General features: G+C 64.2%; 1 protein-coding gene and 1 non-coding gene across 3 annotated transcripts in view; both read right to left on the minus strand.

The window, feature by feature from the left end:
• Positions 1-377: 377 nt before the first annotated feature.
• Positions 378-20,271, minus strand: part of NSD2 (nuclear receptor binding SET domain protein 2) — a 43,272-nt gene continuing 23,378 nt past the window's right edge. For both annotated transcript variants that reach the window (XM_070400413.1, XM_070400406.1), the window contains exons 8-22: positions 19,728-19,809; positions 18,232-18,356; positions 9,801-9,932; positions 9,327-9,450; positions 8,366-8,566; positions 7,590-7,769; positions 7,237-7,393; positions 6,917-7,122; positions 6,413-6,516; positions 5,387-5,656; positions 5,060-5,176; positions 2,991-3,132; positions 2,723-2,829; positions 1,661-1,865; positions 378-1,329 (exon numbers count right to left, since the gene is read on the minus strand). In XM_070400413.1, the coding sequence (XP_070256514.1) occupies positions 1,079-1,329; positions 1,661-1,865; positions 2,723-2,829; positions 2,991-3,132; positions 5,060-5,176; positions 5,387-5,656; positions 6,413-6,516; positions 6,917-7,122; positions 7,237-7,393; positions 7,590-7,769; positions 8,366-8,566; positions 9,327-9,450; positions 9,801-9,932; positions 18,232-18,356; positions 19,728-19,809 (2,403 nt within the window). In that variant the 3' untranslated portion in view covers positions 378-1,078. The remainder of the gene's footprint in view (positions 1,330-1,660; positions 1,866-2,722; positions 2,830-2,990; positions 3,133-5,059; positions 5,177-5,386; positions 5,657-6,412; positions 6,517-6,916; positions 7,123-7,236; positions 7,394-7,589; positions 7,770-8,365; positions 8,567-9,326; positions 9,451-9,800; positions 9,933-18,231; positions 18,357-19,727; positions 19,810-20,271) is intronic.
• On the minus strand, positions 3,222-3,343 carry LOC139001407 (small Cajal body-specific RNA 23). Its single transcript, XR_011469998.1, has one exon. It is a non-coding gene; the product is annotated as a small Cajal body-specific RNA 23 (non-coding RNA).

A 20,271-nucleotide genomic window follows, 5' to 3' on the forward strand; every position in this document is an offset into this window, starting at 1 on the left:
GGCTCTGGCCACACGTGTGCCTGGCGGATGCTCCCTCTTCTTGGGGGGTTCTGAGCCCCAGGGTGGAGAGGGACTCCAGGAAGAAGAATCGCATCTTGCAGAGAATGCAGTACTTTCCAGAAGTTTCTCCGGGGTCGGCAGGTGGTGCCCTGGCCGAGCACATCTGACCGGCACAGCTGTGTTCTGTGAACAGACCCACAGAGCGAGGAAGCGGCCACGACTCCGCGTGCCAGCTCTAGCCTGGCCTCTCCTCAGGCCCCGGAGAGGGCCTCCCCCGAGGGTCACCACCAAGCCACCACGCGGCCGCACCCGCCAAAGCCACACCTTGGCCGGGAGGACTCAGGGTCGCGTCAGGAAATACACGATTCAGTCGGTGGTAATTGTGAAACAAGTTTAGCAAAAATATATTGAGAATAAAATCCAGACACGTAAAGAAACGCCAAATGAAAAGAATGTACAAAGTCTTTCCCCAGGTGTTGGTAAGAGCCAGGGTGGTGGAGACGCCAGCAAGCCGGGCTCCGAGGAGGGAGCTGCTCTCTGAAGGCTGACAGGGCGGGGACCTTAGTTCAAGTCCGCAGAGAGCAGACGACCCGGGGAGCTAGCAGTCCCATCGCCACCCTGGGCCAGCTGTGTGCTACGATGAGAAGGGCACTTGGAGGGAAATTTCACATTAGTACAATTCAGCTGGTTCATCAAAATCACGGATTCCGAGGACTCTGGGGTCTGAGCCCCAACAATTCAGAATAAACTATGCTACAGGTTTCGGGGGAGATAAAAACATTTCATCTGTCAATCATAACTTTAACCTAAAACCAGAGGGAGGGAAGTCGACATTCTCGGCGATTCAAGTAGCTGTAATGCTGTGTCGTCCTGGGCGTTGGTCCCAGGCGCTCCGAGCCCCGCGGCTCAGGCGGTCGGTCAGTGCAGACGCAGCGGGGCTGCCGATGGCTCAGTGGTGGAGACGCTCCCTCCCGAGAGGCCTGCGCTCCTGTCACGGCTTTGCCCCGGCCCCGAGCCCACCAGCTCGGCCCACCCTGGGCAGGCTGGCCTGGCAGCCCTGGCCTGGCCACACCAGGTGTTATTTGCCCTCCGTGACCCTCCGCCAGCACCTGCGCCGCCTCCTGCCCTGGGGCCTCCTGGGCGCGGGTAAGGGGCTCTGGGCCTCGGCCCCCGAGTCGTGCTCGCAGCAGTAGGAGCGCCCGTCCGCGGTGGAGCGCCAGGTGGTCCCGTCTTGGTGCTCCTTGCAGAAGGAATTGGGGCACAAGTGGCAAAAGGAGGCCGAAGGTTTGCCACACACGTCACAGTGATGCCAAGGGCACACCCACTTCCCTGTAAGGAGACGGCATGTTACCGGACAGGCAGCCAGTGGCAAGTCCCACACCCCTCAGCCGACTCCCTCCCACCCGAGAGCGCAAAGGCCAGCTGCCCAGGGCCTGCCCCCGCCTGCTGGTGCCTTCTGCTGCCCCGCTCTCCCCAGCTAAGGGCCTGGCGCCAGGCCTCTCTCCTGACGCTGTCTGCCAACCTGCTTTGTCATTTCCCATCTACACGTCTGTTTTTTACAGGCGTCTGACTTTCACAGCGCTGGGGGCTCCTGGTTTCCTGCCGGGGTCACAGCTCTGCTCCCCCCACTGCGGGCCCTGAGCCGCCGGGCGGGACGCACCGAAGGGCCGCTTGCCCAGGCCCAGGCAGGACAGGTGGTAGGCCTTGGTGCAGGACTTGCGGTCACACAGCACCAGCTGCCCGCCGTCGCCGCAGCGGAAGCACTCGTCCTCCGACTCCTTCTTCCCTTCGCCTTTGGTCCGGCGCCTCCGGCTTTTCTTCTTGGTCTTTTTGCCCTTTTCCTCTGAAGACAGCACAGTGGAGGTCTAGGGGGGAGAGTGAGGCACGGTCCGTGGGAAAGAGCAGCAGGCTGAAGCTGCCCGCTTCGGGGCTTAGCAATCCCTGCGGCTATCCCAGCATCGAAAGAACGGGGTTCAACACGGCAAGCGGCTCCCTGTGCCTGTGCTGACGCCCGTGCGGAGCGGGAAAGTTGCACACGAAGCAACACAGGCATGAGCCCTTAGCGGCTGAGGCCCAGATGGCCAGACCTGCTGATGGGCAGGACCAAGGACACGGGGCTCTGCCCGACCGGAGTTGTGGTGAACATGAGAAAACTAGAGGCTGGTGCAGGAAATTCGTGCACAGGTAGGGTCCCTAGGCCTGGCTGGCGATCAGGGCCCATCTGTGGGGCGACTGGCGGGGCGATTGGGGGGCCCCCACTGGCACCGGCCTTGGCTGGCCTGGGGCTTGTGGGCTGGGGGCAGCTCCTGCATTGAGCATCTGCCCCCTGGTGGTCAGTGTGCGTCATAGTGACCAGTAGTTCCACCATCATTCTGCAGTCCAGTCGATTTGCATATTAGGCTTTTATTATATAGGATGAGGGCAGCAGGGACCCCACAGCAGGTGCCTGTGTCGCCCCAGGTCGTGTCCTTCTGCCACCTCGGGGGGGCTGTGTGTGGAGAGGGTCGTAGCGGAAGTGCGAGGGGAGGGGAGGGGAGGTCACATGGGGCAGGGGCCCTTAGCAGAGGAGGGACACCGACATGGAGGCCGTGTGACGAGGGGCTGGGGCTGGGAGAGGCCGCTCCCCGTCCAGGACGGCCAGTGGCCAGGAGCAGAGGCAGAGGCAGAGGCAGGGGCAGCCCGGGACCCGTGGAGTCCCCGGCTGGGCGCACGCGGCCTTTACCTTCGGTCTGTCCCCGAGGAAGCCGCTGCAGTTGGGGGCGCCGCACCGGCACACGGTCTTCTCGTTGCCCAGACAGTCGAGGTTGTAGTTAAACGTCAGCTCTGTCCCTGGTGACGGCAGACGAGCCACATGGAAACACTGTCCGTTTACCATCTGAGCCTCCGGCCGCCGGCGTCCCCATGGCTGCCAATGCCGCCTCGCACCAGACACCACCTCCAAGCGACCAGCGCCCCCCAGGGCCCTCCGACGCGCGGGGCTCAGGCCATACCTGCAGGGATGTCACACATGGCAAACAGGCCCACACGTGTGTCCCCGTTCACCGTCCACTTGAGGGTCTCGCAGTTGGGCTGGCAGCTGTGGTTCATAAACCTGGAGTAGTTGCCTTTGGGGCCGGCGTCGATGATTCGGTCCTGGAGGCACAAAGTAGGGTTCAAGTGCGGCCAAGGGCACCCGCCGGCCGTCTCGCGGGGTCCCCGGCACGAGACTTGCGGACAGCCAGTGTTGTACTGGCAACCGTGGTCTCCTGCGTCCACTCGGGCAGGAGCCCCCAATCCAGTCCCGTTGCTGTCGCTCCCGGAGGGCGGGTCAGGACCACGTGGATGGGACCAGCCCTGGGAGCCGGGTGGGAGCCGAGGCCTGGTGCCCCTTGGCAGGCGGGCACCGAAGGTTGGCACCAACAGCCCCAGATGTACAGAGCGCAGCCAACAACTACAAACGGGCCCAGGACGCAAACACGGCTCCGAGCAGGAGGGAAGATGCCCGCACTCTGAGCAGCCGACCTAAGCCCTCGTCACGGTGGCGCTGACAGTGCCGTCCGTGGTCAGAGCCCAGCCGGCGGTCAGCAGCTGGGGCAGCCCTGCTGCCACAGGCCTGTGCTCCAGACCCCGCGTCCCTGCGGCAGAACCCAGAGGTGAGGGCTGCCCGGCAGCAGGGAAGGGCGGGCAGGCCCGCTGTGCCGGGAGCGCCAGGCAGCAGGCACCGAGCGCCAGGCCACATCCAGGCCCAGGCCCAGCGAGGGACACAGACACGCCAGCTCCCCTGCCACGCGCCGTCCGCACGCACCCACTCTCCACGGCTGCACAGCGGACACCTCACACCCTGTGTGGCTCACTCACGGGGTCGTGGCGGACGGTCCCTGATGCAGTGCAGGGTGCACACCGTCCCGGACCCCGCGAGCCCCGCAGGCCCCGCCTGTCCCCACCGCTCTCTCGTGTTCAGATGGTCTCTGTGCCTGAGTAAGTGCCCGGCTTCCTCACAGGCGTGTCGGCGTGTCGGCGGCACAGACCGCTGCTCACTCAGAGCGTCCTGGTCTTGCACAGCGACCTCCCCTCCTGGCTGCAGCGCGTGCCCACATCTGTCCAGGTCTCCACCGCCAGCCTGGCCTGGCCCCTGCCTGCCGGCCCAGCCCACCCCCTGCAGGGGCCTCACTGCAGGCAGAGGGGGCGGGGACTGACGCAGGTCACGGGACCCTGGCCAGGTGGTAACGAACTCCCGTGGCCTGACTTGGGGGAGATGTGCACTTTTCCAGGCTCCATCTCTCGCGTGCCTGCACCTCCGTCCCCTGACCTCTCCCCCGCGCTCGCCCTCACCCAGCTAACAGCTGTCCGACGCCCTTAACCCGCCGGGTGCGTTCCAGCCGGTCCCCAGGACGGCTGCTCGGGGGCCTGGTCCCCCGGCCTGTCTGGGTCTCCCCATTTCTAACACGTGCTCTGTCTTCCTCAGCGTGGTCGCCTCGTCTCGGGCTCTCACCCACCTTAGCCTTCTACTGAGGGTCTGCTCATGCCCCCGTCCCCCAAACGCTGGGGCAGGGCTGGTCTGTTTCTATAAGAAACACTGAGGGTGACTGTTTATTCTCCCCCCGTGTGGGGCAGAGCCGGCACCCCAGCCGCTGCCCGGGCGGCACCAGGCAGGAACCAGTCTGTGTTACAGGAGTGGCTGGCGCTGTGCACAACACAAGATTAAGTTCAGGCTCTAAAAACTGCCAGGCCCCGGCCCCGCTTCCCCGACCCGGGAGGAGGGCCTGGCCCGGAATGCGTAAGCTCGCTCGCTGCCTTTGGAGCGGCTGTGGTCACCAAAGAAGTCACCCCGGAAAGGGCAGTGACTGCGCCCCAGACGCATCTGCCTCCCCTCCCCCTCCCCCCGCACTGACCACCGCAGGCCCTCCTTCCAAACCAACCAAGTCAGCTCCCTGTGCCGGGGGCATCACCCCGACCCGGGCCCTCCCGCTTCTCCCTGACGCCCAGGAAGAGGTCAGCGCCCCTCACACCAGTGAGCACACGAGGCCCCAGACACTCGCACCGAGGGGCAGTCGCCCCCCCGCCCCCCGCAGGCGGCCACCTTGTCGATGGTGAGCATGTAGAAGTGTGTGATGTCGTTCTCCTGTGCGTGCTTGATGCGGGCCCTGCACTCCTCGTCGTCGATCAGCTCGCCCACGTACTCGTTCACGAACTCCCCCTGCGGGCGGAGCACAGGCTGGAGGCCGCCCTGGGCTGGCGGCCCTGCCCACGGCCCCCCTCCCCGCAAGCCCCGCCTTCCCAGCACTTGGACAGGTAACATCGGTCACGTTTCACAGTATCCAACTGTGGTAACAACCCCCCGCCTGGACGGCCCCCATGCGTGCCCAGCGCAGCTCCGAGCCGCGGCCCGGGGGGGGGGGGGGCAGACCTTGCGGATGTCCCGTGTGGCCACCAGGCCCCAGCCCTTGCCGTCGGTGCGCACGATCTTGGTCTCGGGGTACTGGCGCTTGCTGAAGCTCTGGTTCTGGCAGGCCTCCCCGGCGGGGCACACCTGCGGGTGGCACTCGAACATGAGCATCCGGTTCAGACACTCCGAGTCCAGGCCGCAGGGGCTGTCGTCCGTGGGCTTACAGTTGCACTTGGGGATCTCGGAAATGTCGGCCGTGTAGATCTGCACCTTCCCGTACGGCTTATTCACCTGCAGGGACAGGTGCACTGCCTCAGCCCGGTGCCCTGACGCGACGGCACCACCCCACCCACCAGCCTCCCTGGCCAGAGGTGCGCAGCCCCCGCCGGTCACGGGGCCCCCGCCAGGCTCAGGGAGCGGCCGGCCTGCCCTGGGGCTTCAGAAGGTGCCCGCCCCACATGCTCTGTGGCAGTGCGAGTCCCGTCTCCGGGACAGCTGGCACACAGGCTGCCCGCACCCCTCACTGCCCACAAGGAGCACCCACGGTGCCACCTGGACGGGCGGGCTCAGGGCGCAGCCTCCGCCAGGGCCTGCTCACTGTTCATGGAGAAGAGCCCCCAACAGGGAAGCAGCACAAGCGGGAAGGCAAGTGCAGCGAGGAGCGGCCGGGGAGGGAGCCTGCGCCTGGCACAGGGGCCTCCAGCCTGGGCAGGCCCTCCGACAGGAGCCCCCGGGACTGGCCAGGGAAGACTCGACACCGAGGACTACGGGGCTGCCTTCGCCAGGACCCGCCACGACCAGACGCAGAGAGGAGCCTGGACCGGGGCCCGATGACCGCTGCCGGGCTCCGGCGCCTGGAGCAGATGCAGGGCCACGGTCAGCTCTGGCCCTGCTGGCCACGCCCTCGGAGCGGGCACCGTCTTTGGTCCCTGGGTGCTGGCTCAGCCCTGCCTGCCCCTCCGTCCTGGGCACAAGGACCGGCCGAGGCCACGCGTCTGCTCTCCCTGCTGTTACTGTGCATCTGCGCACAAACCGCCCCGCGCTCACCTTGATGTGCTTGTAGGGCGGGGGCTTCCGCTCGCTCTCCTGCGTCTCTCTGGCTTCCCGCTGCAGTTTGATTTCACGGAAACGAGCTTCCGCTTCTTGCAGTGCTGAAAGGTCAACGCGGTGGGAGGACAGCGCTTGGTCAGCGAGCCCACCTGCCCTTCAAGCTCACGGTCCCCTCCCGCGGCCCCGGACCGGACCGGCGACACCCCACACTCCGCATGGAAGTGGGTGGGCGTCTGTCCCCTGCGCTCGAGGCTGAAGCAGGCAAGATCCCCCCACACCTCCCTCTTAGTAACAGCGGCGAGAAACTCCTGCAAACCAGCACTCGCACTTCCCCGAAGACAGCGCAACGCGTGCGCGTGAAAGGAACCGCACCCTCAGGTCACAGGAGTCCAACCCACTCGGGGCCCCCACGGGCCAGGGCCTCTACGGAAACCACTTTCACAAGCAGAAACCAGGGCCTGCCCCGCGCCCCTGGCCTCACGGCCCCGGCAACGTCCGTACCGTTTTTGAAGACTCTGCCGATCCCGCTGACCCCCTGGTAGCGGCTGCCCCGGTCCCCCTCCATGTACGGGAACACTCGAGCCTGATGCGTCCAGTAATAATCTTTAGACCCAAAGAAAAACACAGGGAATTCTCCAATCTCGTGCTTCATTTTCTGAATATTTGGGGGGACATTTTTGGGATGGCAAACTTCTGCCGGCCACCATCTATTATAAATATTAAAAAGAGGGTTCACAGACTCTTCAGAGAGCGCGGCGACCGCTCCACACTGCAGCTCTGCAAAGCAAACACACGTGAGGGCGGGGGGCTCCGGTCCCAACCTGTAGTTCCCGAGTTTGACCCACACGATGTCCTGGTGGTGCAGCCTCTTCCCCGCCCGGCAGTCGTTGCAGAACCAGCTGCCGTCCGGCATGTCGATGCTGAGGCAGTCGGGGTGGAAGGCCGCCGGGCAGGACTCACAGCACAGCAGGCTCCCTCCTGCAAAGGGGGCGGCTCAGCCTGGCAGGGCCCGCGGCCACCCCCCAGCTCCCGCCCGGACAGCGCGCAGCACCGGCAGCTGCACCTGGGCACGAACAGGGCCCCTCACTACAGCCAGCACCCGCGACTGTGAGAGCTCCCGCTGACTCAGGTCAGGGTGCCCCGCCACCCGGAGCGCGGGAACCGCCAGCCTCACCTTTGGAGCACACGAAGCACCAGCTCACGTTGACGTGGGCGTGGTGCCGCTTGCCCTTCCGGGCGGTGAAGTGCGCCGTGCAGACAATGCTGTGGGATGAGACCACCAGGCAGCCGGCCGCCAGGCAGGCGTCCCCGCCGTGGTAGGCGACGGGGCAGCGCAGGCACCGCATCATTTTCCCTGGGGGCAGACGGGAAGGGCCGCCGTGAGACCGCCATGCCTCCACCCACGGACACACACGGCCACGACGGACGAGACACAGCCAGCACGTGAGGGTGAGACTACGTAACAGAAACACGTTCCGAAAGACGCCCGAGGAAAGGGCCCAGCATCGAAAACGCTGCGCTCTAGCCCTGGCTGGTGGGTCAGTGGTTAGAACGTCGGCCCAGGGACTGAAGGGTCACAAGTTCGATTCCCGGCCAAGGGCAACTACCTGAGATGCAGGTTCAATTCCCGCCCCACGTGCGGAAGGCAACCAATTGATGTGTCTCTCACACTGAGGCTCTCTCCTCTCTCTTCCGAGCCCCGTTCTTATACGAAAACCACCTGAGTAAGAATTAACACACCATCAGAACGGTTCCAAGGGCCCCTCTAGAACGAAGGTCTGTAAGGTGACAGCCGGGGCGAGACGGGGGAGCGAAGGGGGCTGGGCAGCTAGTCCTTTGCTAAGAAAAACCCTGACCCAACCTGTGTCGGTCAGTAACAGGGCACGTGACCCCAAGCAACGCGGCCACCAGCCCACCCTCCATGCGCCTGTGGGGCTGACGCAGACCCACCTTTCGTGGCGCGCGAGCTGGAGGGGTGGGAGGCGTGGCAGCTCACGCAGCCGTGCAGGGGGCACCGGAAGCCGCGGCCCTCGAACACCGTCAGGGGGAACCTCCGCACGCAGGCCTCGTGGTAGAACTTCCCGCACTGCGGCACGGAGCAGCGCTTGGCGTCCGCTGTGCTCTCCTTGCACACGAAGCACGGGTGGATCCCTAACGCGAGAAGGGGGGGCGGGGCGAGAACAGGGGTGAGCGGGAGTCCCTGAGCCGCTGCAGCCACAGCGCTGGGAGCCGCCAGGCTGCTTCCCGCCACGGGGACAGCCACGCCAGCTTCAGCAAGTCCCGCCTCACCTGCAGGACCGGGATGTGCAGCAGCCAGGTGGGCGCCACTCAAGTGAGCGAGAGGCGGGGGGGCGGGGAGGGGTCTCAGGGGAAGGCATCCCTCTCCCGCGGAGAGGGGCTGAGCAACTGCGTGAAGAGCCACGCAGAGCACTGGCGCCCAAAGGGAGGCGCCCAGGGGAGGCCACAGCCTGGGGGTCTCCCGGGGAGACGCAGTGTCTCCAGACTGAGGGCCGACGAGGACAGAAGGGAACAGTGACCGCTGTGCTGCCCCGTCCCACCCGCCGACTGTGCTGGCGAAGCCCAACAAGAGCAGGGGCCGCGGGGAGTGAGCCGCACGCAGCCGGCAGGACTCCAGGCTCCTGTGTCCTTGAGGGGCTGGGTCGCCGGCACCCGCTGTGGCTGCCACTACAGCCACCTCCACAGAGCCGGGCCCACACTGCCCACGGGACCACTGCCAGTCCCCAGACCAGACGAGTGACACTGTCTGACAGCAGTCACCCCGAGCGCCGAGGGAGGCGCCGAGGGAGGCGCCGAGGGAGCGACGGGCCCTCTGGGTGCAAGGCGGGGCTGGGGGCGTCACAGGACAGCGGCCTGGGCACTGCCCGGGGTTTGGGGCCGGGACGGCACTTGCCTGAGACACACTCGCTGCAGACGAAGCCCCCTTCCGGCGGCCGGGGCAGCCCGAGGCAGGAGAGGTGGAAGGCCCCGCAGCAGGCGCCCTCGCAGAGCAGGAGGCGGCCGGGCTTCTCGCACAGCTGGGGGCGGAGAGCGGGTGAGCCCTGCAGCCCAGCTCCTCCTGGGAGCGCCCCCGTGTCCGCTGACCCACAGGAGCACGAGCCTGCGGGACGTCCCGGGAGACGCCCACACCCTCCCCAGACGTCAGGCTCGCCCCCAGGCGCATGGCGCCCAACGCGCTCAGGGTGCTGGGCACACAGCCCGTGGTGACCCGCTGCCCGTGTGCGCCAAGGGGACGCCCGGCAGCTCCCGCCTCCTCCCACGCTCCCCACCCCAAAGCACCCGTGTCCGTGGGCGCCTCACTCACACCCGGGCCGGGGCCGGCAGGTGGCTGGCGCCCAGCGGGCAGAGAAGGCGGCAGCGCCCTCACCTGGCACACGTGCTCCTTCCTGGCGGTCAGGCCTCGCTCCGACTTTTTTGAGGAGACGGACACTTCGGTCTGAGTCTCGTCGGCACTTTCGTCCGGGGACTCCGAGGGCTCGTCGCCCACGCCGTCCGAGACCTGCAGATGGAGGAGGTGGACGACAGTTCACTAGTCGCAGGAACTCCAGGGACAGGCCCGCCGGGGCTCGGTCCACGTGCACACACGTGGTACACGCATGGTGCGCACGCACACTGGCCTCTCCACTCGCCTGCGCGGCCAGCTCTTCTCAGCAGACGTGGTCACCAACTGGTTCTCTGATGACAACGTGGAGAGAAGCTGGACAGAAAGTCAGAAACGGACTTCCTCCCAGCGGACGTGCAGGGCGTGTGCACACGTGTGCGCGAGGGAGTCACACGCCCCGGCGGCCTCCGACAGGGCGTGTGCACACGTGTGTGCGAGGGAGAGTCACACGCCCCGACGCCTCCGACAGGAAGCGAATCTGTGGGAGGCAACGTGCTCGCACAGGTGGCCGCAGGCGGGCTTTGGGACGGAGGGTCCTGGCCTGTCGCACCCGGTGGGTAACGGTCCGGCTACTTTAAGAGGAACATCAGTGCCAGCGAGCTTCTGAAAGAACCAACGTGCGGTCGGAATTCGAGCCTTCGCACCGCAAGCCGCTCGTCTACACCCGAGCGAGGCTCCGTGTGTCAGTCCCTGCGTGTCCTCCTCCCACGGCGAGGCCGGAGCGGCCTGTCAGCCGTGGGGCTGGGTGACGGCCTGGAGGCGGGGCTCCTCGGGGCTTCCCTCCCCTGCCTCTGACTCGGCATCCTCTGCCTCTGACTCGGCATCCCCTCCCTGACCAGCAAGACTGTGTCTTTAAATAGAAACCAATCGAACTCCCATTAGGAAACTCTCCCGTTAGCAGTTGGAGACTTTCTTAAATTCAGTTCTCAACGGAACAGCAGACGAATACATCTCACGTCCAGTAAACGTTGAGAAGTGAATTTTCAACTGAGCAAACCTATGAGCGGCACTTCCTGCCCCAGGAGCCATGGGCACGGACGTGTCCCCAGCTTGCTGTCCGCCCGTGGACAGAGCGAGGAAGGGGAAGAGGCCACACTGAAAAAGTCGCAGAAACGAGTGCACGGCCCACAGACAACGCCCTGTTCTGCAGCCTCATCAACGACCTTTGTCGAGCGTCTAGGCCAGTGATGGCGAACCTTCTGAGCTCGGCGTGTCAGCATTTTGAAAAACCCTAACTTAACTCTGGTGCCGGGTCACATCTAGAAATTTTTTGATATTTGCAACCATAGTAAAACAAAGACTTATATTTTTGATATTTATTTTATATATTTAAATGCCATTTAACAAAGAAAAATCAACCAAAAAAATGAGTTCGCGTGTCACCTCTGACACGCGTGTCATAGGTTCGCCATCACTGGTCTAGACCGACATTCCCGTGAGCACACACCACTTGGCGTGAGAGGGCGGCTGTCGGAGGGACCCAACGGATGGTGTGGGGCGGGTGACAGGTGTGTGGCCACTGTCCAGCCTCAACACGCTCGTGTCTGACACCCATCACCTCAGTCTTAAGAGAAAGGGACCTTTTAACCGGTTTCCTCGTGTTTTCCAGGAGGACGGAAGCAGCAGGCGAATGACACGTAATTCCGGTCGGTCACGTGGCTGCCTGGAGGGAGGCGGGCTCGCAGCCCTCCGGACCCCCGCCCTCCTTCTCTAGCACCGACACCCCAAGAAGGCAGCCTGAGGGATGCTCTGAGCCACGCTCCACGCCACCCGCCCTTCAGATACGGTCCCCACCGGGCCGGGCACTGGAGACGGGAGCGCAGGGCTGGCGGCCGGGGCAGGGCCACACGGGGGCCTCCCCGCCCCCCGCGTCCCCCTCAGTGTGGCTGGAAGGAAAATGCAAGGAGAGAAAGACAGAAGACACAGACCAGTCCTGGGCAGAGGAAGAGCAGCACCGTTTATTTCTGGTTACAGAGAAGGGAGCAGTTTCCACGTGGAGCTTCCCGGGGACAGCGTGTGGAGGGGACACGGGGTGCACGTTCAGGGGAGGAGCTGTCGGACACAGAGGCTGTGTCCGGGGGGTCTAAGGTGCACACAGAACACACACCTGGCATCACAGTCCATGCAGCCCGCCGCCCGCCCGCCCGCCTCCAGCACGCAGCCCGGCACGGGCTCGTCGGGGCCAGCGGAGGCCCAGCCCAGCGGCCCCCACTCCAGCCTGGGCAGGGGCCACGTTTGTGACAGCGACATCCCCTGTATGGGCCCAACAGCCCCAGCTCCAGCCCCGGCCCGCGCACCTGCGTCTACCCCACACCCGGGAGGACGCATGCGGAACGGACCTGGTGAGGCTGACCAGACGGCCGGCCCGACCCCCGCACTCGCCGGGGCAGCCTCTGCTCGCCTGCGGGCCTGAGAAATGCGCTCCTGCACGTGGACGCAGCCTCCACACAGACAGGTCCAGGTGGCACCTCGCCCACGCTGGGACCCGGCGACCGTGTGTGAACCAGCTCCCGGGAGCCGTGCAGTGTGTGGGGGACACTCACACCAGGCAGGTCCCCGCCGGTCGGGCCTGGAGAGCAGCTCCGGCCCCACACAGGGCGCCACGCAGGGGGAGCTGTGACTGTGGCAGCAAACGCCTTCACGGCTGGTGCCTCGTCGCTGCAGAAGCACCGGTGCCGGCTCCACACGGCCTTTCCGTGAGCCTGTTCCCGTCACCCAGCGCGGGGCCAACAGGTGACAGGACCGGGCTCAGCAGGTCTGGTCCACGTCACAGCAGAGACTGGTCTCACGGCCACAGCGAGGCCAGTGAACACAGCGACCTTCAGCAAGCCCTTCGTCACCCTGTGCCACCGTGCCTGCCAGCTCCCATCCAAGCAGCCCTGAGGCCTCGCAGACGGGAGCCCTCTCGGCTGCTGGCCGCCAGGGGGGTGGAGTCGCACCCTGTGCCGGGCCCGGCAGAGGCGGTGTGGCCCCAGGCCCAGGGCCAGCCCTCGTCACAGACACACAAGCCTCTAGAGTTTCCTACCAGCCCACGCGCCCTCAGCGGGCGTGGGCCAGCGCGGGGCCTGGAGAACAGGAACAAAGCCCACCCCAGGCCGTCAGCACGTGCAGGGAGCAAGCCCCACGCGGGGCAGGGCGGGCCACCCCCCTCTCAGCCTCGACAGTCAGCTCGCCTCACGACACATGCTGGCAACCGACATGCAGTGACCCAACAACTAGATTCGGGCCAGAGAACCCACTCGTGCGGGCCTAACACAGAACCACCGAGGCGCCAAGGTGCCCGAGAGGCGCGGCCGCCGGGTCTCAGCCTGACCCTGAGCCTCCCAGGAGGCCGGAACCCTGCATCAGGGACAAGCCCACTTCCCACCTAGGCAAGCGCGAGGATTCCAGCTCCAGCAGCAACACTGCGCACGTCAGAACCAACGTCACTGACCCAAACCCCACAGAGCGGACTCGGCACGTTAAAAACACAACTCGAAAGCCAGTGCGGGGCTCGGAGCCGGTGAGAAACCGTTCCCGGTCAGAGTGACGTCTCCATTCCGACTGCTTTTCACGGCACCACGTGCCTACGGCACAGCCAGAGGCCAGAACCACCCGGAGAACGAGGGGCCGTCTCAGAGGCGTTAAGTCAGGAATCACACGAGGAAGAAGTCCGTCCACTTGTGAGCTCCCGCCTTCCCGCTTCCCTGTCCTGTCAGACGGGTGATCGAGGGACATAACCCAGGACACAGGCTCCCCCTTCACCCGACAGGGCCCTGTGAGGGGGCCCGTCCCTCACGTACACACGCTGACGCCATGACGACAGACACAGCACAGCCGAGCGCCGCCGCAGGGCCCAGCGCACACCAGGCCGCGGGCGCTTCCGTCACCTGCCTCACACAGGCCCGTCTCGGGCTGGAGCTACGCTAACCTGGTCTTCCCTTCTCAGGCCATTTCTACGACAGACGCAGTAGGTGTGAGCTACCCCCGTGAGGACCTGCTGGCTCTGCTGTGCCCTCAAGCCTGGCCGTTCTCGCTGCTTTTCGTCACCCATCTTGGGGAGCGGGCCAGAGGCCGAGGCGCACCCCGCCTGGTCCTGCCGCCTGCAGGGCTTTCTCCCCCTTCTCTGCGCTCAGCTGCTGCTTCGGCCTGTGGAACCCGACACCTGAGCACCCTTGGCTTCCAGAAGCATCCTCTCAACCCTGGCTCTTTCCCGTTGGGAGGAGTGGCCGTGACAGACAGGACCCCCCCACAGAGCACCAAGCACCCGGCGCCTGCACCTCGATCCACAGCTGCAGACCGGCCGCCTGCTGTCACCTCTGAGCAAGGCCCTCGGGACACAGGCGCGTGGGCACAACCACAACCACCACTGCCACTCGCACTCGGCGCCGGAAGAGCCGACCTCCTGCCAGGACGGGAGCCGCACGCAGGGGCGGGGCGATGCGAGGGGCGGGCACTGCATGCAGGGGTGGGGTTGGTGCACCCAGGGGCGGGGCCTGTGCCCTCAGAGCGGCTGCCTCAGACCCTGGCTGAGGCCTCCGGCCTGAACCCACCCACTCAGCACATGGGTGGCACAGCTAGGACAACCCTGTGCGGACACTGTAGTGCATCCCGACAACAGGCAGCTCAGCCGCTGGGGTGACAGCCACCAGGGGAGCCCATGCCCCGTTCACCCCTCTGGAGCCACCAGGCCTCACAGGGCGTCCCTCAGCGAGGCCACCCTCGCGCTGGCGGGGACAGTTCTGCCCGGGGAGGTGACGCCTCCACCTGCCCACTCGCCTCCCAGGTCCAGGGGACACCCCAGCCCTGCAGCAGTGCACACCCCATCCGCGTCCCCACGCGCCCACGTCCTCGGCTGAGGCCAGCAGTGCTGGTCCCTTCTCCAGGACACGCAGAGAGCACGGTCACTGGCTGGCCGCTGGCTCGCCCGTCAGAATCCACCAGGCCACGATTCGAGTCTTTATCTCCGTGATGGTATCCGAACTAGGGCCATCTGAACACCACCAGTTTCTGACACTGTGAACTCAGGGCTCACTTCCTGGGGAGCACGCGTAACTGCTGGGCTCTTCGTGGCCCTGAGGAGGCACAGCTCAGGTCACCCGGAGGCCGTGGCCCTGCGCCCGAGCAGAGCCGCCGCCGCCCCGGACTGCCGTGGCCCCAGGAGCCCAGCTCGCCAGGTCTCGGTTCAGTCTGTCCCACGTGCAGGATGCAGCCCAGAGGAGCCTCCTCACGCCCACATAGCATTTAGCTCGGGGTAAGGATGGAATGGCGGGAATAGTGTCATTTTATTGTTATAACCACATTGTCACAAGCGAACCACTGCGTCCTTGCGAGGAGCCAGGCACCCAAGGGCTCTGTATGCATGACAATAAGTAATGGCTCAGTGCATATAAGCATAACCCATGGACACAAGCCACTGGGGGAGGGGGGCCGGGGGAATGTTGGGGGGGGGGGGCATATGTAATACTCTTTGTAATACTTTAAGCAATAAAACAAAATTAAAAATAAAAAATAAAAGATTTTGAAGCTATGGCCCCCCCCCAAAAAATAATAATGGCTCAGGACACACACGTGGTCAGAAAACTCCACGAGGAGTAACAGGCTACGGAGGAGTCTAGGGCAAACAGTGCGTGCTGCTGGACCGTGAGAACACGGAGGCCCTGCCCTCGCCATGTGGGCATGTGACCCTGGGGCTCGACGCCCAGTGGCCCCGGGGGAACTGTTCAATACTGCAAACGGTGTTTTCTTCCTGTAAACTTACTCTGTGTAGTGTCATCGTAAAACTGTTTAGTAAAAAAGACAGAATCAAAACCTTCCCGCCTTGTACGCTGGAAACTAGCTGTGTCCACAGCAGCGACTGCACACGGCTGGCGGGCGCGGCTCAGTGTGCTGTCTGTGCAGTTCCCGGAGCCCCGATGCCAATGCTGGTCAGTAAAAACCCAGGAAGTATGAGCTGCAGGACAGGACTGAACCTCAGTGTGTGTCCCTGTCACAGGCCCGGACACCTGGCTGAGGGCAGCCTCCAGCCTGAGCCTACAGTGACCGCTGGGCTGCGGATGTGTTTCTGTCGTGGGATAAATGTGACTGGTTAAATGCCTCGAATAGTATCTTACCTCGGTCTTAAAATGTGCTGTTTCCTTCCTTGTATGCGTTTATTAACACCAACATAAACAGCCTGCCACTCATCCTCCACGGGGTGACCGCGGAGCGCCACAGGGTGCGCGACGAGACGGTCCCCCCGCCCCCCGCCCGCCGGCATCCTGGACACGGCGCCGGGTCAGGGGCAGCACAGGGCAGCTGAGCTCAGTCCAACTTGACGGCTGTGGGCTCCCACAAAAGCTGTCACCAGTGAAGGCGGAAACAGTAAGGATTTGCTCTACTGAGGGAATGAGAAATGCAGTGACAGCATGGGACTCCCATCCACTCTGAGGCTCTGTCACGCGAGGGTCCCCCCATCCTGTCTCGCCAGGCGTCGGGGACGGTGCGGGGACCGTGCGTGTGTACACTTGGCCGCACACGCCCTTCTGAGAGGGACTGAAGTGTAACATGACCTGAAACGCCTTGAAACACCCACCCTCTCTGGTCCCTTCCTTGGGTCGAGGGGGAGGGAATGGGCCGGTGGCCCGAATGAGGGCTGGCCTGAGCCCGGCACAGGGCCCGGTGTCGGCTCCCGTGGGGCGACCGGCGGGCTGCGGGGGACGCCGTGCCTCACATGCTGCAGGCACTCAGCGTGGCACGTGCTGGGGGTGGGCCGTGTGCGCTTCAGTGACAGCCAGGCTCCGGGCCCCCTGCAGCGGTCGGGGACTCTATCGTTCTGTGACACCAACTCGGAGGGAAGATCGGTGTCAGCCACGTGGCCAAGGGGAGGCCTATGGCTTACTTGTTCTACGTGAGGAGCAGAGGCAGACCTGAACCTCACCCCCAAAAGGCGAGGGGGGTGGGCGTCCGCGATACAGGTGTGTCTGACAGCCTGTCCGTTTCCGAAGTAAAAGAACTGACGGTCAACTACGTCCAACAATGAGAACGTGCTTCCCCAGTTCCTACGAACGGCTACGCCGCCCAGCTGCAGCCCAGCCTCGGAGAATGAGCGTCGGACCGCCGGCTTGTCTAACGGGGCGCCCTCTGCACCCACCACGCCAGCTCCCCTCGTCCAGGCCAGGCCCAGGGCAGGGACACAGGCAGGAAAGCAGCCTCCGTGTCTGCCCCCGCCTGTGCCCCACAGGAGCGCGGGACGAGGCGTCAGGAAGGTCCCCGAAGCCCTGACCCAGAAGGGCAAGCACAGGCCGGGCCCTGGGCCTTGTTTCGACTTGCGGGCCCCTCTCCATAACTCTAGGGCCCAGAGCTGACGTGGACAGGAAAGGGGAAAACTCTTATACAGGACGAGCCTTCTCTCATCTCAACAGGCTCCTGGGGTTCGTGAGGAACTCTGCTGCCTCCGGGGGCGCCCGGTGTAAGAAGGCCCAGCTTCCGCACACAGCGCTGGCGAGGAGGCCTGGACCGGCCCATGGGGCAGCCGGTCACCACTCTGAGCAGCGGGAGCCAGAGGACCGGGCAGCGAGCTCAGGCCCCCTGCACCTTGGCAACTGGAAGACGCCCCACACGTGGAAGGCCTGGCCTCGTCTATGGGAGGAAGCAATGAGGCTGGCGGAGAGCTGAATGCCCGCCCGCTGGGGCCACGCCAGAGACAGCGCCACCTTCCAACACAACAGGCTGAGGAGCTGCCCGCCCGGCCCCACTGCCCTGTCCCGAAGGCCCAGGGCTCTCTCCTCACAATTCTAGGAACGGGGCTCCTGTCGACCGTGAGGAAAGGAGAGCGACGGGGAACGAAAGACGACGTGAACCCTGAACTGAGCTCCTTGGGCACCTGAGTCCTGAATCCCACACGTCCCCTGGACGAGCGCTGGCGCATCTGCCCGAGGCTGGCTCTGCTTTCCTCACGATGGCAAGACCAGTCTGCGATGCCGTCCACGCGCCACACGACAGCGATGGTTGCGCCTCACACGCTCTGCAAACCCAGAGAACAGGCGCCACTCCACCTCGATGCTCAACTATCGACGAATATGCCACCATCGAAAGGACCAGAGAGCCACAGACACAGCCACGGCCCCGAGCCTGGGTCCAGAAGCCACGGGAGTCGGAAGAGGTGTCCCATCCTTGTCGGGACGCGTGCCCAGTGACCACGTCAGGTCAGGACAAAGCAGCCTCCTTTCACACAAGCACAGAGATTTCGGGAATTCAATGCATCGGCCCTACAGCACGACTACATGCGTTCACACAGACGCCGTGTGCGCTCAAGCAGGCAAAGGCGGCTTCTTCCCACTCCGCGGCTCCTCCACGTCCAGAGCGCCTCCGCCTCGCCCACAGCGCGGAGGCGCCACCGGACGCCGACCGAGCCTGGCCCGGCTCAGGAAAGGGCCTTCGCGGGAATGTGTTTTACCTCGTTCTCAGTTAAGGAGGCAGAGGGAGATGAGCTCTTGCTAAAGGCGAGTGCAGAGGGCGTGGCTGCCGCTGTCCGGTTCCGCTTCTTCAGCGGTTTGCACGCATCAGACAGGTGTTTTGTTGCTGCAAAGTAATTTGAGCCCATGAAGTAAAGCTTGAACCTTAACCCCAGTCCCTCTCCTGTGTTAGAAGTGCCTCTGGTAACGGAGATGGCTCCGTCGCACCACGGGCTGACGTGTCTGTTGTGGGAACATCTGCAGGTGGAGGAAGGCAGACACGCGCACCGGGAGCTGCACCGTCCCCGACCATCCCCGGGCCCTGGCCCCGCAGCGTGGCCCCACAGCCCTCCAGGCACTCTGCACCAAACCCCACACCACCGCGCCCACAGCCGGTCAGCCTCTCTCTGAAACTACGGTGAAACACAACTGCAACCCCACTACCCACTTCACTGCAGCATCTCTCTTCATCATCACACGCCCACTCTGTGCCCACCTGCTCACGCAGGTCTCGGGGCTGACGGGCTGACTGACAGCCAGGACAGCACCTCAGAGAGCGAGGGCGCCAGCGCCGTCTGCAACCTGCACTACGACTTCTCCTGAACCTTGCGTTCCTTCCGACTGAGAGCTGGAGCTGGAAGCTTCCTGTCGTAAACGGCCAGACAAGCTCTGGCTGGTGTGGCTCAAAGGTTAGAGCGTCGGCCTGTGGACTAACGGGTCCTGGGCTCAATTCTGGTCAAGGGCCCATACCGGGGTTGCAGGCTCCTCCCCAGTGCCAGGCCAGGGCGTGTACCAGAGGCAACCAATCGATGTCTCTCTCTCATCGATGTCTCTCTCCCTCCCCCCACCTCCCTGCCACTCTCTCTAAAAACCAATGGAAAAATATCCAAATAAAAAATAAACGAACAGAGAAGCCCCGGCCGCGTAGCTCAGTTGGTTGCAGACTCCATCCCCAGTCAGGGCACATACAAGAACCAACCAGTGAACAAATAAACAGGTGGAACAACAAATCCATCTCTCTCTTCCCCAAATCAATCAATCAAAAATTTATTTAAATAAATAAACCACCAGGCAGACCCCCCAGAGAAGCCGTCAGGATGGCTAAGGTGTCTGCCCGGCACTGTCCTGACAGTTACTTTTCACAAACGTCTAAGCTCGTTCCGAGGCACCGACGCCGGATCACACGCTGGAGTGGGGAGCTGACCGCGGCCAGCACGGGAGGGAGCCCGCTGGCCTGCTGGGGCCCCTTCTCCAGCAGAACAACACAGCCTCGCAGAGCCCACAGCAGTGGCTTCAAGAGACCTAGCTGAGTCGCTGAACACTGACCACTAAGAGGGTCTGCTCTTCACGTGCACGGAGCCGTCCTGGCACCGGTCCAGCCTGACTGTGGCTCTGACCCCTGAAGGCTCCGGTCCCTCCCAGCCCAGCCTCCCGCCCACCCACCAGGACAGAGGCCGGCCTGTCTCCACCCGCCCCCCATCTCCCAGGCCCACCTTACCTGCCTGGCTCTTCAGGGAGGACAGAGCCTCTGCGGCCTTGCAGGATCCTGTGCGGGACGTTCTGTCTGCAATGGTCTCTCTCTGTTATTAAAAAAAAAAAAAAAGGAATGAAGGAAAAGTAAAGTATCTCCTAACGTGAACTAGCGGAGGCTGCTGAAAGATGTGTGACCAAACTTCTTCCTGGGAAGCGTCTGGCAGGTCACCAGCAGCCCAGCCCCCGTTCGCACACACGGGCTCGCACGCTTGACTAACCAGGGTGTGGGGCGTGGACAGGACCCTCTCCAGGCTGCCCAGCCCCTGACGTGGCACCAGGTTGTCAGTGCCAACCTCCCCACAAGCCCATCCTCTGCAGGATGTCACGCTCGCAGACAAGTGCCACACAAACCTCACGCTCACATACGAGCACATTTCATAGCCGAGCATGTGGCGCAAACCAAGCAGGCACCGTGAGCATCTGTCCAGCCCTCAGGAGTCATGTCACTGAAACCACCGTGCGGGCGCCGTGGCCAAGGCCTCCTGCCACCCTGCACTGCACCGCGCCCA

This window comes from Myotis yumanensis, unplaced genomic scaffold (assembly GCF_028538775.1).
Source record: "Myotis yumanensis isolate MYYU_CA2020_CCGP unplaced genomic scaffold, mMyoYum1.0.hap1 SCAF_1, whole genome shotgun sequence".
NCBI classification, from domain to species: domain Eukaryota; kingdom Metazoa; phylum Chordata; class Mammalia; order Chiroptera; family Vespertilionidae; genus Myotis; species Myotis yumanensis.